The sequence below is a fragment of the Notothenia rossii genome (genome assembly GCF_949606895.1).
Source record: "Notothenia rossii genome assembly, chromosome: 9".
Taxonomy (NCBI): domain Eukaryota; kingdom Metazoa; phylum Chordata; class Actinopteri; order Perciformes; family Nototheniidae; genus Notothenia; species Notothenia rossii.
In genome coordinates, this window is record NC_136907.1 from 60,429,443 (window position 1) to 60,444,268 (window position 14,826).

The 14,826-nt window shown below is 40.2% G+C and overlaps 1 protein-coding gene and 1 long non-coding RNA gene across 4 annotated transcripts in view; one reads left to right on the plus strand and one right to left on the minus strand.

The window, feature by feature from the left end:
* Positions 1-14,826, minus strand: part of clstn2a (calsyntenin 2a) — a 150,222-nt gene that overhangs the window by 73,481 nt on the left and 61,915 nt on the right. For 2 of the 3 annotated variants that reach the window (XM_079647739.1, XM_079647741.1), the window contains exon 2: positions 10,762-10,884. In XM_079647739.1, the coding sequence (XP_079503865.1) occupies positions 10,762-10,884 (123 nt within the window). Of the gene's footprint in view, positions 1-10,761; positions 10,885-13,206; positions 13,344-14,826 lie in introns of those variants that run through there. The other variant, XM_079647740.1, reaches the window with a different exon arrangement.
* LOC307017869 lies at positions 1,400-7,822 on the plus strand. The gene is made up of 5 exons (XR_013802297.1): positions 1,400-1,629; positions 3,726-3,794; positions 5,691-5,763; positions 6,115-6,230; positions 6,572-7,822. It is a non-coding gene; the product is annotated as an uncharacterized lncRNA (long non-coding RNA).

Here is a 14,826-nt window from a genome sequence, read left to right on the forward strand (position 1 = left end):
CAGCTGTCTACACTGGCCACAAAATGGCTTTCACGTCTCATAGCTGCAACCTGACCTGTCGTGTTTAGCTTCAAATGTATTTTCTTCATCATACGTGTGTAATCATTGGGTACTGGACAGGTCTGAACTCACGTCAGTATAGTGGCTGCCTGTGTGAAAATGTTGTTGTTATCTTTATAAACAGATCAGATAGTGTGCATAAATAATTAATTAGTTCTTATCATGATTGAACATGGCTGATATAATAATGATGAGCTAAAGGACACACAGTGTATTAACAAAACCTCACACTCAAAACACAAGTTCAACCAAATAAAAGACACAAACATTGAGCTTGCTGTAAAAAATACTGAGAAATATATTTTAAACAACACATTGTGTGAACGCCAACAATGTAAAAAATCCATGGGAATAATCAAACGTGTGTTTCCGTGGCAGCCGCCTGTGATGACCCTCTCTTATTTCCATTGTCCACAGCCACTTTTTTCTCTCAGCTATCCATTCTCCCTTTCCCTTTATATTTTTTCAACTACTTTTGTTCCTTTACCCTGTTTGAGTTCTGCAGAGGAAACAAAGTACCACAACACATTACCCTGGTGCCATGATGAATGGGGAGAATGTGTGGCTGTTGACTGCGGCCTGGAGATAAAGAATAAGCAAATGAAACCGCCTGCCTGCCTCCCAGCACCCTAGAGTCCACTGCCACCATTCCTCATGCTAATTTGATTGAGAACGCTCGATCAGCACATACTCCTGGACTCACACACCTTTGTTGAGGTGTTGAGGAGATGGAGGGGTGCATAGAGAAGAATAGAGGGCGGCATCATGGCATGGGGCAATAACAATTTATCTCCAGGACGCCTGTCTCAGCGTATAATGTTAAAGTTCGGTCCACTGTGGGTAGTTTACATCAAAGTGAAATGTGATACCGCAGGAGAGGGCAAGACAGAACGACAGGAAGGGAAAAGGAAAGGAATATATGGGTAAAAAGGTGAGGGGGGAGAGGGTTAGAAGTGAAGATGAGGGGACATTAATCCAGAGAGGAATTAGTGATGGAAGGCCAGTGGGTGGCAAAGGAAATAAAGAATGATGACAGAAAAAAGAACAAGAGAGGCAACTACTTGACCATCCTGCACTGAAAAAAAGGGGAAAGTGGGGTTGTTCAATTTGCAAATATGCATTTAATATATGAAACATAATTTATTCATGTTTCTTGTCGAAACATGAATCTATCATGTAGAACTATGTTAATCTTGAGGGGTGTGCGTTCTATAAGTCTCAGTCATGTTAAGAAATAAGAAAAAAGTAACTCCGCCCACTGAGCACATACGTCAGCAGCTTGCTCCGCAACCGATTACTCAGCTTCTAATTATTATTTACAAATATTTTATTCACAAATGAATATGGTCGGACTCAAACCCGTACTTTAATAGTTTCGTAATTGAACCTGAACAATATGGCACTTTAATGGACAAGATGTAAAGCAGAAAAAAATTGCAAAATGTATTTATTTTTAAAAATGTGAAGCTTTTTCTTTTTTAAACAAAGGAGGGGGGGAAGGGGTTCTACAATTTTTTCTTCCCGCATCGGAGGAATAAGCTGGTTCTGTCCCGAGAACATCTCTACAAGGTAAAAATTATTTAAAGTTATTTAATGTCATCAAATTGTTGCAGGTTATCACAAGACGCATTGTTTGGAAAAAGCAGAGTTCACATTTGCCGTTACAACGAGCAACGTAAATACAGCTGTCAATGTGTAAACATTGTCATTCACTAGTGTTAGCTAGGATAAAGCCATGAAAATCATAAGGTGAGTATTGATTGACTTGTGTTTAGCGTGTTTTTTTATACTGTGAGTATTTGTTGAGCGTAAGTCCGACAGTTGCTTGATTTACAATATTTAAAACTATGAACCTTGCCCAAAGTTATGCACATTAAACCGAGCTCAGTGGGGAGGGGGGAGTCATATCTGATGGATGAGCTTGCGGCATGTTTGCATGTCTATAGGCTACGTCTTGTTTCATTTATTTCATGTCTGCTGTCAGGCGGTGTAGAACTTTACTGCGTCGGTCCGGCTCTGCATGTCTACTCTTGTGCCGACTTTTAAGGGCGGTGATGCAGGCCTACCTTACGTTAAGCGACCATCTTTACCCATTTAAGGTGTTGATTGTTAAAGATACAATATTGTCTGTGGGACCGCAGTGTTTTCCCTAAAAAACTGTGTTTATGTCTCTGCTTTGATCCGCTCTGTGTTCATGTAAATACCGTAAATACACACAGATAAAAAAAGAGACGCAATATTGTGTGTGGTGTGTCCCGGAAAGCGATACTGGAAAGTGGAGGATATTAATGATTGTGTTACATTTTAGCAGCGGTGCACATACCATGAATATGGGGGACATGCCGGACAGATCAAGTAAGGGTGACGATCCACCCGCTGTGAAATGAACTTATCTTCCATATTTGCCGTACACTTGTGTTTACGGAAGTTGAGATGTTTCTCGGTTGTGATTGGTTGTCCCTCGTCACATGACGAGCGCTGCGCGCTGCTTCAGTGCACGTCTCCATTGAAACCAATGGAAATGAGCTCGCAACGCTGATGTGTATGGCTCCGTACTCATTGCATTAGTATAGAGCTCCTGCGGTCACGTGACTTTTGGTTATCAGCCACCATTTTGGCAGTAAACATGACGACCGGCGCCAGCGTTTTCCTACCGTGCGAGTATACATCTCATTTTAATTCAAGTGAAATTCGGCTTTATAGTACAAAATTAGAAAGATTAAATATAAGCGACCCATATAATGCACCCGGTGTGCTTTTCAAGAGCATAACCTCCTGCTCTGAAGACGATGTACCCGACTTGCGCTACGCGGACATCCACAGCTATCTTGTAAGCTTTCCATCAGTGTACTCAGGAGACTCCCTAAGAGCTTACAAAAGCTTGGAGGCTTACAAATGGTGTCAGTCCGGCTTCGTAAACAACATTCAACTGTGGAGTCTTACATCCAAAAACTTCGGCATCATCACTGCAAGGGTAAGTATTAAATTATTCCAGTTTGATAGGCAGTGTCACGTTAGCATTGTTTGTTTATTAGCTTGTCTAGCTACGGCAGTGTCACGTTAGCATGTTTGTTTATTAGCTTGGATAGCTACTGCAGTGCGTCTGAAACTAGTTTGTATTTTTGCTTTTTGAAAACTTTTTGTAGCATTGTACTGTATTCCTTCACCCACCTGATATGAAGTGATCACTGCATAAGCGAAAGCAAACGGCCGGGGGGTCCCATCTTTCAGTCTTGTTCAGACGGCTCCTGGCTCTTTTAATCGCTGCGATCCACTTTTCCCTCCTCTCCGCGTCTTTTGGAATGCGATAATAAGATACACCTTTCTTCTTCCCACGCCTATTTGTGCAACCTGGTGCACAGCAGTTATCCACCATCCTCGACAGTCTGCCAGTGCCTGCCAATGAATTTACTGACGCGATTACTGCCAAAATGGCTGCCCCCTTCGTTTCTCGTCACGTGACCAGCATATGTGACATCATCCGCAGGAGCTCTATTGGCTACTGTAGCTTTTTACACTGGAGGCGCCCATCTCGGCCGAAGTCGGTTCATATTAACCTAAAGGTACATCATTAAATGGTAAATGTCGCCTTTAAGGAGCAGAACATTTTTGTTTTATTTGTGTGTGAATAATGAAATTATTTCAAATATGTTTTTCTGTGATAGGTAATTGGTGTGGAGAAGATTGACCTCAGCCTTCCTTTGAACATTGTTCCAAAGGCTCTGTAGTAAATGGTGAGTATTCAAATGTTTTGTGTGATTTACTCGTTTAACTTAAACTTGATCTTTAACTAATTGAAAACTGGTATTAGTCTGACAATTTCTGAATATTTATTCATAATATTTACATACTGCAAACATTGCAGGGATATACACATTTTCTGATTTATTGGAAAAAAGTTATTCAGAAAGTGAGAGGCAAAAGCCGAACATTCTGCTTTGGAAAAAAACGTAAACTAAATGAAATGTAATGTAGTCTAACCTGGTTGTTCGTACTTGATATAAAAAGTTATTCTCACTACAGAGCCAAAACAGGAGTAATGTGGTCCCTTTTCCGTGCTCTGGTCAATACATTTTGAATCAGCTAAAGCAACTTAACTGAGTTTTTGGTACACCCTGATAATAAAGAGTTACAATAAGCTAGCCTTGAAGTAACAAATGCATGGACTAGATTCTCTGCATCGTTTTGAGGCAAGCACACAACTACAATCATAACATCATTAGAAAATGAAAACATTTCATGATTTTTATGACTGTGATATTTAGTTTTCTTTGATAAATGCGGAGTTTAAGCGCATAACAACCCTGCCCCTCCAATCAAGATTTCTCTCTCAGCTGGATGTGCTATCTGACAAACTTCTGAAGGTTTTTGAGAATAGAGGAGGACAGATAGGCCAGCGTCTGAACTGTATTATGTCAAACATGACTCAAGTAAGAATTCATTTTAAGGAAATTATTAGGGCCGGGACTTTAACGCGTTAATTAAGATTAATTAATTACACAAACATTAACGCATTTTAATCGCACTTATTTTTGTACCGCGGAACGTTTCTCACTGGATGAGTTTCAGGGGTACCGATTATACTGGAGCACCAACTAACGTTCATGACTTCAGACAACAACAAACCACAGTGAACAATAGTCAAACATGAACGAAGAAGCTGATGAGACCGCTTTGGTTGGCCCCGTGGATGGGACATTTTGTTTTAAAAAACGGACGGATAGAAGCGTCGATAAGAGCACGGTTGTTTGCAAATTATGCAAAAAGGAATTTGCATATCACCGCAGCACATAAAGCCTCAAGTATCACCTCAATGCAAAACATATAGCAGCTGGCGTGGAAGCTAGCGTGGACGTTAGCCCGACTCGGAGTACAAGGACCCACACCCAATTCGCGCTGATCAAACAGTGGCCTATGCAACAGAGAGATTTTATTTTTCATCAGGATATTGGAAGAATATTTTATATATATATAATATTTAAATGGTACACTTTATGTTGAACTATTTATTATGTTGTTGGTGCGTGCAACTGGCACTTTATGTTGAACTGTTTATTGTTTTGGCCAAGGTTATTGAGAGAGTTGGACTGAAATGTATTAGATTTTTAAATCAACTGTTGGTAAATCAACAAAGTCTGTTATGGCCTCTGAAGCAACAGAGAGATGTTTTCTAATAGTCAGGGTTTCCAATGTTCTGAATGTACTTGAAAGTATTGTGTTTTACTTAAAAAACAAAGTGTTATAGTTTACAGAAGGTCTACCTACCTATAGGCTACCTGAATCTCTGAAATGTACTATATTCCTAAATATGCTATTGCTACACTTTATGGCCAGTGTACCACCTTGAAAAAAATTAACAATGTTTTGTTGTTTAAGCTTATGTATTCAGTCATTATTCAATGGTATACTAAAATCCATGTGAAAAAAATTGCTTCTCACTGTTCTCAGGTCAAATATTTATATGTGATTAAAAATGCGATTAATTGCGATTAATTAATTACAAAGCCTGTAATTAATTAGATACATTTTTTTAATCGAGTCCTGGCCCTAGAAATTATACATCGAGTCAATAGTGTACACATTTCATTGAGCAAAACAGATTCTTTATTTTCTTATTCCCCTTCACTTAGGTTGATGATGTCGATTTAGGCCGGGATTGTCTTCGCAAGGGGCTGTGTGTGTACCTCAATGAGAGAGTTTGTGGTCAGTAGAAGTAATATTTGACCTTTTGATTTTTTTGTTGGGCGTTAAAATATGTATTTATTGAAACACCACATAGTATATAGCCTAAAGTATGTGAACATCCCTGTTTTTTGTTTAATAGCCTGACTACACTGAAAAGCCAGAGGGCTTTTAATTTAAAACGGATACAGGAAATGAAACATTTTTGATCAGGTCAGACAGGAGTACAGTATATCAGATAACAAGGAGGCTTAAAAGTACTGAAATCTGACCAAATGTACTTGTTAAACACAGGGATTAGTAATGGGTATATATATATGTATTGATTTGTTAGATCTAACTCTGTTCCTTTTGTGAATGTGCACTCTGCAGGCAGAAGATGAAGACGTCATTCTGCGGTCCATTCAGGGGATTACAGTGGGACTTTAGGTCGTCAAACACAATTCCACCATGAGACCAGAGAACAGATTGTCCTGGAAGGCCAACAGGTAGCCTACTAACTGATGTGGACAACATTGCATTAGCTGCTACCATGCTGTTTGGACTAATGTATGCAATGAACCTGAACTACCCCCCTAAACTGAAGTGCACGTTCGAAGTGATCCAGCAAATGTTAATGGAGCTAGACGGCAACATGCTCTCCAAGAAAGCCCAAGCGTTTAAAAACAAACTGTTTGAGTGAGCTGTTGCCATGGACCATTGTGCACTTTTACAGCATTCATACTGGACTTTCATCGATACAACTGTCTTGCACTTCCTTTGCTCATGCTTTTTGCTTGATTTGCATGTTTCAGAAATGTGGGTTTTTCCTGGTGTCATTTGTTTTCAGAATGTACCACTTGTCATCCATCCATCCATCCATCTTCTCCCGCTTATCCGTGGTCGGGTCGCGGAGGTAGCAGTTCCAGCAGAGAGCCCCAAACTTTCTTTTCCCTGGCCACATCAACCAGCTCTGACTGGGGGATCCCAAGGCGCCCCCAGGCCAGCGAAGAGATATAATCCCTCCATCTGGTTCTAGGTCTACCCCTTGGTCTCTTCCCAGCTGGACGTGCCTGGAACACCTCCCTAGGGAGGCGTCCAGGTGGCATCCTAACTAGGTGCCCGAACCACCTCAACTTGCTCCTTTCGACGCGAAGGAGGAGCGGTTCAACTCCGAGTCCCTCCCGGATGACCGAACTTCTCACCTTATCCCTAAGGGAGACACCAGCCACCCTGCGCAGAAAACCCATCTCGGCCAATTGTCATGTGTTTCAGAATGTACTAATTGCGCTACTTCAAAATGTCAGTTCTTGTTTTTATTTGTAATACTTTCTTTAGTGAATATGTGGTGAGAAACCAGGCCATTTTTATACTTTCATGTATATTTTTCCAAAGCAATGCCATTGCTTTTTTGCATTAAAGTGCCCTTTCATATTAGCAGGTTACTATTTAAATAATGGATTTGCAAGAACATTTCCCTTTTTCAGCTAGGCGTTGACATTTTCTGTTAATTGTTTACTATGAATGAGTTACAAAAATAAGCCTTTCTTTGCCATTTGGCCCAATAAACCTTTATTTTGGTCGGGAGAATAGTTACCTTTAAGCTTCCTTGCTGTGTTCTAACACAATAATGTATATGCATCACAAACTTTTTCTATTTCTTCTACTTCTTTATTTTCAATGTATTTGTTAATTCTCCTGGGGCTGCATGATGGAAAAACCAAAAGCTCATCTGGATGTGTGGTGGTTGTTAATATTGTTTTATTTTTTGAGAAAAATACATGAATGTTGTTCAAAGAAATGTGTTTGTCTTTATTGACTATATGTTTTAAAATGTTATGATAAATGCTGTAGATATAAGAGATTAGGATGGATCCTGTAGAAGAATGTACGACATGCCTCTATTCACATGAAATAAATAATCTTATGTACCCCTTGAGCACTAAGTAGATTAAACAGAAAACTATAGCATGTAGTTTAAACAAAACATTAATGTGGCTCTGTACAGAAATATACTGAGCATATTAAAAGCCTAAAATGAACATAAAAAAGTCATGTTGGTTAAACATAGGGTAAATGAATATACCTATATTAAAGGAAATATTCACACATGTTTTTAATGTGTGCAACCGGTTTCCATATTAAAATCATGTTAATCCAACGGCCTTTTCTTTTCAGTGTGGTCCATGTTCCCATAGTGCAATTAATGTGGAGCCAGAAGGACGGCCTACTCCTTTCTGCAGTAAAACAAAACCAGGATTGATGAGAGTGTCTGTAATGCATAAGTGACTGCCTGTGTATGGGCTCGCTAGGAGCAATGTGTCCAGATAGAGGATAGGAGGAAAGATAGTTGTGCTGGGGAACAAGGAATGTGGCATTATGGCGAGAGAAAGACACAAACAGAGGCAGCGATTGAGATAAAGATATGAGAGAATAGTTGGACTCCAAGAAGAAGAGAAGGTATGTGTGAGTTTGTGCAAAACACGGGGAGCAGTAGACAATTGCAAAGGGAGATAAATTGGGGCCGAGCTGCTCTTTTGATGGCCATTTTTTCAGAGTCTCCTTGGTAGCGATTGTATGGGATTCATTCATTAAACCGCATGCAATGAAAAACAAAGAGAGAAATATCACCAGTCAGCAGCCAGGGCACAGCGCTGCCTTTTTTCCTCTCAGGCCATATTTCACCCGGTTTGACCTTCTCAAGTCAACACAGCAAGTGTTAATCATGGAGAAATACAATCAAAATGAATTTCCTCTTTTGTCGGGCTGCTCGCTGCAGCGCCATTAAACCTTTACTGGGTAGCGGACGATGTTGCTAGGCAAAGCTCTGAACTGTAAATTACTGTAAGTCGGTACTGCTTGATTACAGAGGAACAATGTCGTTGAGGTTTATCTCCACCATCTCCCCTTTTTATGATTTGAATAAAACATGAATTAAGTTTCTATTTTTGCATAATATATTCTGTAGATTCTTGTATGTTATGTATAACTAAGTCTTCCTGAACCCCTCCCAAGGATCATTAAATCTTCATAAACAGTAAATCTACATAATGCCTCAGCAGTTGGGTTACACTGTACAGTATGTGCACATTATAGGGTTGCTAAAAGCAGGAAGTATAGGCAGAACAGAGGTGCCTTTACCATGCATTCAAGCTGTATCCAGCGCCTCAAGGTCAGCTGTATATACCCATTATTTACAGAACAGCTCACACGTAACATTGAAAAAACACTAATTTATGACTGTGTCACAAGAACAAAAACACACACAGTAAAGGAAAAACAGAGGGAGAAAAATAGCTGAGTATCAGTTTTTCATGGTTGTCAGCTCTGGGATTAATGGAAGCCATATCGCCATAATGAGCTGTTAAGCGTTAGCTGCCAAAAAAACCTCTTAGTTTGCCTTTGAGTCTCAGAATACTTTGTCCAATTAGAATATCTCTCCCCTTCCTGTGTCTGTAAGCTCTGCTGTACCTGCGTGACGGCTGTCAGATTCCAGCTCTTGTTAGACAACACAATCAGCACCAGAAACAATTATCTGGGGATAAGGTTAATAATGATATCATACTGTTTGTGATAAAAGTGTACCTGTTTTGTCACTACTATGCTCCCAGCGACTGGTTTAATGGAAGCCATTATGTGCTGTGTGTCATATTTGTCTCAAACATTAGAAGCAATAACAAGTTTGAACAAACAAGTGAGTGTTTTTCATGGCCATCTCAGGGATTTTCTGTTACTGTCCATATGTACGCTGTGTAAAGCTGTTTTCAAAAGGGTAGAGTATTTTCTCAGTAACCAAACATTCAGAGAATGCAGGCCATTTATAAATATTATACTACCATTCATACTGCTATGATTATGTCCCCTTGTCAAGGCCTGCTGATTTTATTTATGCTTTTATTTATTGCGATATAATTATAATACATTTCTAAAAGGGTTATAACATTTCGGAGACTCCTTTATGAAGTCAGAACATTAATTAATGAATAAATGATACTGTGGCTAGGACCAAAACCAAGTGCTACATCATTTAAATACACAGGCTGGGTTATATAATTACAGAACGTTGTCTCGCCTCTCATGTGCTGTACATGTGTTTAAATGAAAACAGCTTTGTAACTGTTAAATTACATAAGACAGGCTTGTAAAACAGCTCCACAGTGTCCGATTAAGATTCAGGCTAGAAAATGAACATTGTCATGGCGCTGACAAGGCTCAGGAATACATTCTTCCACTCTTGAGAACAATCTGTTTGTCTGGTTAAATGGGGCGATTCAACGGCAAGAAAAAGGATGACTCATGGCTTCAATTAGCAGCCTCTGCGAATGGATCCCTGTCAGGAGAAGTGAAGAAGATGTATCTAAACTCCAGACCTGACAAGGTAATGAAAATAAATGCATCTTCATAAACCTCAGTGAGTTTGAATCATTCCTCCATCCGGATCAAAGCTGCTGCTGTGGGACTTCAAACCTCAAATCTTGGCCACAAGCTTTATATAAAAGGCAGGGTTTGTGATTCATGGTGTTTGTTATTATTAAGAATGGCAACATGCTAACATACACTTGTGGTGCAGCAACTCTGTAGATTCCCAACAGCTCATCATCTCTGTTTACAATAAACACAATTAAACATACCATACTGATCCACTACGGGAACAAAAACGTGTGCAACATTAACCCTCCTACAAATGCCCTGTGTTTTTGCAGTCATTGAGGAATTTAAATATGGAGAAAGTATTCTTGAAAAAAAGGAAGAAAAAGCATTTGTTTCGCACTGCTAAGGGTGATAAATGGAATTCAGTCTCCATGACAAACGGTGAGTACAGACAACTGTTGGATCATCTGTTTTCGTCGAGCGGTGTGAAGTTGCCACAGTTTCCTGCACACTGTACTGAAGCATCCTCGACGCGGTGCCAAAGTGTGTGTGTGTGTGTGAGAGATAAACGTAATAGTGTGAAGATGTGTGTACTGTTGTGTTAAACCTCTAAATGTGTGTGGATACTGTACAGCGGATGATTTTTCTGTGAGGTTGAGTTTTTCCTACCAGCATAGGGGACCGGGGCATCCTTGTCTAGAGCGACCAGCGGGGGGTCCAGCAGCACCGTGTCCATGTTCTCCGTGATCACGCCATGGTACGATGTTTCTATCCACGGCTTGTGCTTGTTGACTGTGGGAGAGGAAGAAACATACATTTCAGTTCACAGCATTATTAGAAGAACTGTTTCAATAGAGGCTTCGTTCGTAACTGTATGTGCTGAGTCACTTTAAGCGATCTGAGAATGACGAACAAAAAGACACAGAATATAATCAAAAAAAGTGATTGTGATTGATTTTTTTAGGTTTCAACAGACGACAGGAGGACTCCAAAGTTTGGGGAATCTAATTATAGAAGCCTCTAAATAGCCTTACATCTATGATTGTAGTGCTTTATTTCCTCCAGAGTGCTTTTTTAGAGAACACAAACAAAACAATTCTGAAATGTTCAGAAAGAAATGTGAATGTAAAATCTTTCAGCAATAAATACATTGTATAGACTGTATTCAGTCTAATACCTCTCTGTTGGCCTCGGGTGCATAAAGACAGCAGTCTCCTCTCTAATGGCTACACTGCCTGTTGTGCTCGTCACAGACTAGGACTCAACAAGGTCTTTGCAGCAAAGCATTAAAACTTCTAATACCTTGATCTAGTTTGGAAAACAGCAGCAGGCAAGGAAATCATAAAAATCCTTAAAACACAATTATTCTTGGTGATAAATTTGAGCTGTGAGATTAATCCAATACTTAAAGAAACCAAATCAAACTCTGTGTTGAGCTTAGGGAGGAAGATGTATGTAAAAAGTCAATCATCCTTTTTCCACAGTGCATTCTTTTTCTCACTAGTGCTACAACGTGGAGAATCCAACCAGCATGAGATTGAAAGGTCAGGAGGATGAGCTGGAGATTAACACAGATCACCATCAGTTTGTCACACTGGGAATACAACTTCCTAACACTTCTTTTTTTCTCACAGAAGGGCCTTCAAATACATAGAAAGCCTTGTACAGGCAGCAAGAATGGTGCACACACACACACACACACACACACACACACACACACACACACACACACACACACACACACACACACACACACACACACACACACACACACACACACACACACACACACACACACACACACACACACACACACACACACACACACACACACACACACACACACACACACACACACACACACACACACACACACACACACACACACACACACATCCCTAGCGTAGAGAAGACTCTCTGCAGGGACCTGGGATGTCAACTTGACCTTTCGATCCACTGAAGAGGAACGCTTTGTCTCATGCCATGAGCAGATGACATGTCTAGCTGGCAGAGATTTAAAATGCAAACTGTTCCTCAAACCTCCACAGCTTTCCATCTGTTTGGACACATTTCAGCTGTTTTCTCCTACTATTTCATTTTCTCCCCGCCGCGTGTCACCATGCTGAGTTGAGAAAGCAGGTCAAAGTGAAATAAATAAATAGTAAACTTGTTTCCAAAAAGAAAAACACGTTTTGTCAAGGAATGAGAAAACGTTGTGAATGAAATAAATTACATACACTTGGGACGTTGTGTTGGCTGGAAATATGCCCATTTTCATTGGTTTTACTACAAAAAAGGATGATGTGCAATATACTAACAATTTACACTTCTGCTCTCCGCCTGCTGAGACAAAGTAGATTTCAGAGAGGGAGAGGGAGCCACAAGGGAAGACATTATTCATACTGGGAGTCTCACCTCGTGCTCATGCAGGAAACAGAAAGCACTGCAGCAGGATCTGCTCTGAGAGGAGAACAGACGTTTGTCTTTGAGCTGCTGTTTATGCATCTTCACACCTGGAGTATTTAATTCGTAATGGAGGAAAGGCAGTGCATTAAACACACTAATACTCACTTTTCTGGTGAATTGTAGCTACACCTTCATTATTATACAGTTATTGCAGCTTTTTTTGGATTTACTCTTCTGTGTTGGTAAGAATTTCCACTCAAAATCAGACGTGAAATGAACTGAAACAATCTCATAAAGAGACTCTTCAAAACCAACACCATATTAGACTGCAGCGCTGAGGTGACTATAAAACAGGCTATAAAATGGAGATTATTTAACTGAGTCTTCATTTCTCTGTGCCTGCACTTGCCAGAGTAAATGTATTAGTACATCATGTTCACATAGCGTTTCATTTACATTTAAAGATGTCTTCAGTAAGCCTAATGGCAGCCAACAGCTAGTGCAGTTTACTCATGGATGGCAGGTTCAATTTCTGGCTCAAGGTCTTACATTTATCCCAAACAAATAGGGTGCAAGGCTGTGACTGTTTAAAGGGAGTCTAATGTGAGAGCTATTTTGTAGAAAGACCACACATCAGACCGTGAAAATGGGCTATTTACAAAATGGCTTTCAAGACATGAAGTACTGTAAAGGCCGCTACACACCAACCTGAGACCAAAGAACGCGTACCGAAGGTGTCCCGACTTTTACGTCCGCTGCGTCGCCTACGCCGCCCGCCTACGAAGACACCGCAAAGACTTAAGTCGACGAGTGGCAATTAACTGTCCTTACCAGCAGGCAGCGGTAGTGTGTATTCGTCATTCAAAATAGGCAACAGCCAATCAGAGGGATTTCTTTGGCCGACTTTCTTTGGCCGATTCAACATGTTGAATCGGCCGCGGGAGGTGTGAAAATGTGCCGTAAAGCAACAAAGGTGCGGGACCATGTGCGGGATAAACCAACCTGAGTAGGGTGCCGCAAATGCCCGACTGCCTCTGACGGCATCTGACTCCCAAAATCGGGTAGGTGTGTCAGGGTCTTAAAACCATTAGAGATGTGTTGGAGGTATTCATCCTCGACATCCTTGAACTGAGCCAAAGCAATCAAATGAAAATAGAGGTAAGCGTGAATTTATAGAGAAAAAAACTTGAAATATACCATGAAGCAGAGACTATAGCAGTTGTATCGACTCAGACAAAATGCTAACATACTTTACATTGTTCATGTTTGGCTGGCATACGGTTAGCCATGTTTACAGACTTCGATTGTGCTAGCATGTTAACATTTGCTATTAGGCGCTGAAAAAAAACAGCAGTGGCTGTATGTTTTTTTGTGTCTCAAACCAAAATGCTGGACGGTTGAAGGCATTGTGAAGATGCTGGAGGTACAGCCAGAACATCATTAAGTTATCACCATGTGGTCTACCAAATTCTATAGCAACCCATACAATATTAATGAGATATTTCATAAAAGCACAGACATGTTAGTGGTTCTAGAAGAAAGTAAGTCATTAGGATTCATCCTCTGGGGACCATGACTATTTGTAAAAAAAAGTAATTGCTATCCCGGCAGTTTTTAAGATTTTCAGGTCCAAACAACAAACATCCATCCAGAGCCATGCTGCAAAGCTAATAAAAAAACTTGTTCTACCATGTGGTTCCTCCTTAGTGTCATCGACTGCAATTTGCAAGGCCTCTGAGGCCATTTCCTGGGAACATCTGCAGCCATTACGGCGTCAGGATGCACATTATGGAGGAATAATTCACTTAGCAGAAGACACAGTCTAATAGACGCTCTATAGGACTGGATACAATCTGATATGACAGTAATGTGGACACAGAAATCCAGAAGCAAGATTTGCTTTCCTGTAAATAACATTAATGCAGGGGATTGGCAACTTGTCCATTCTGATATTAAAATCAATATATCTATTTGTGACTTTCCCTGGGACTGAGACTCATGAAATCATATTACTGTAGGGACACAGGCGGCTGATCATCTATATTTAATTTGGGTCCCAGCTCATATTCAAAGAGACATGGCATTACTGTGCTATGTATTGACCAATTGAATTCATGTCAAATCCATTTATTTGTATTATGTATTTGATTATAATGATGTTGCAGTGGACTAGATATAATCCTCTCACAGACTACACGTAAAAAAACCATTATATATAACTGGAAGACGTTGCAGAAGGGAAAGACAAAGTGGAAAACTAAATACATTAAGACATCACATCAAATAAAGCAAAAACAGATAACTTTCCCCTCCCCCTAATAGCGTTAT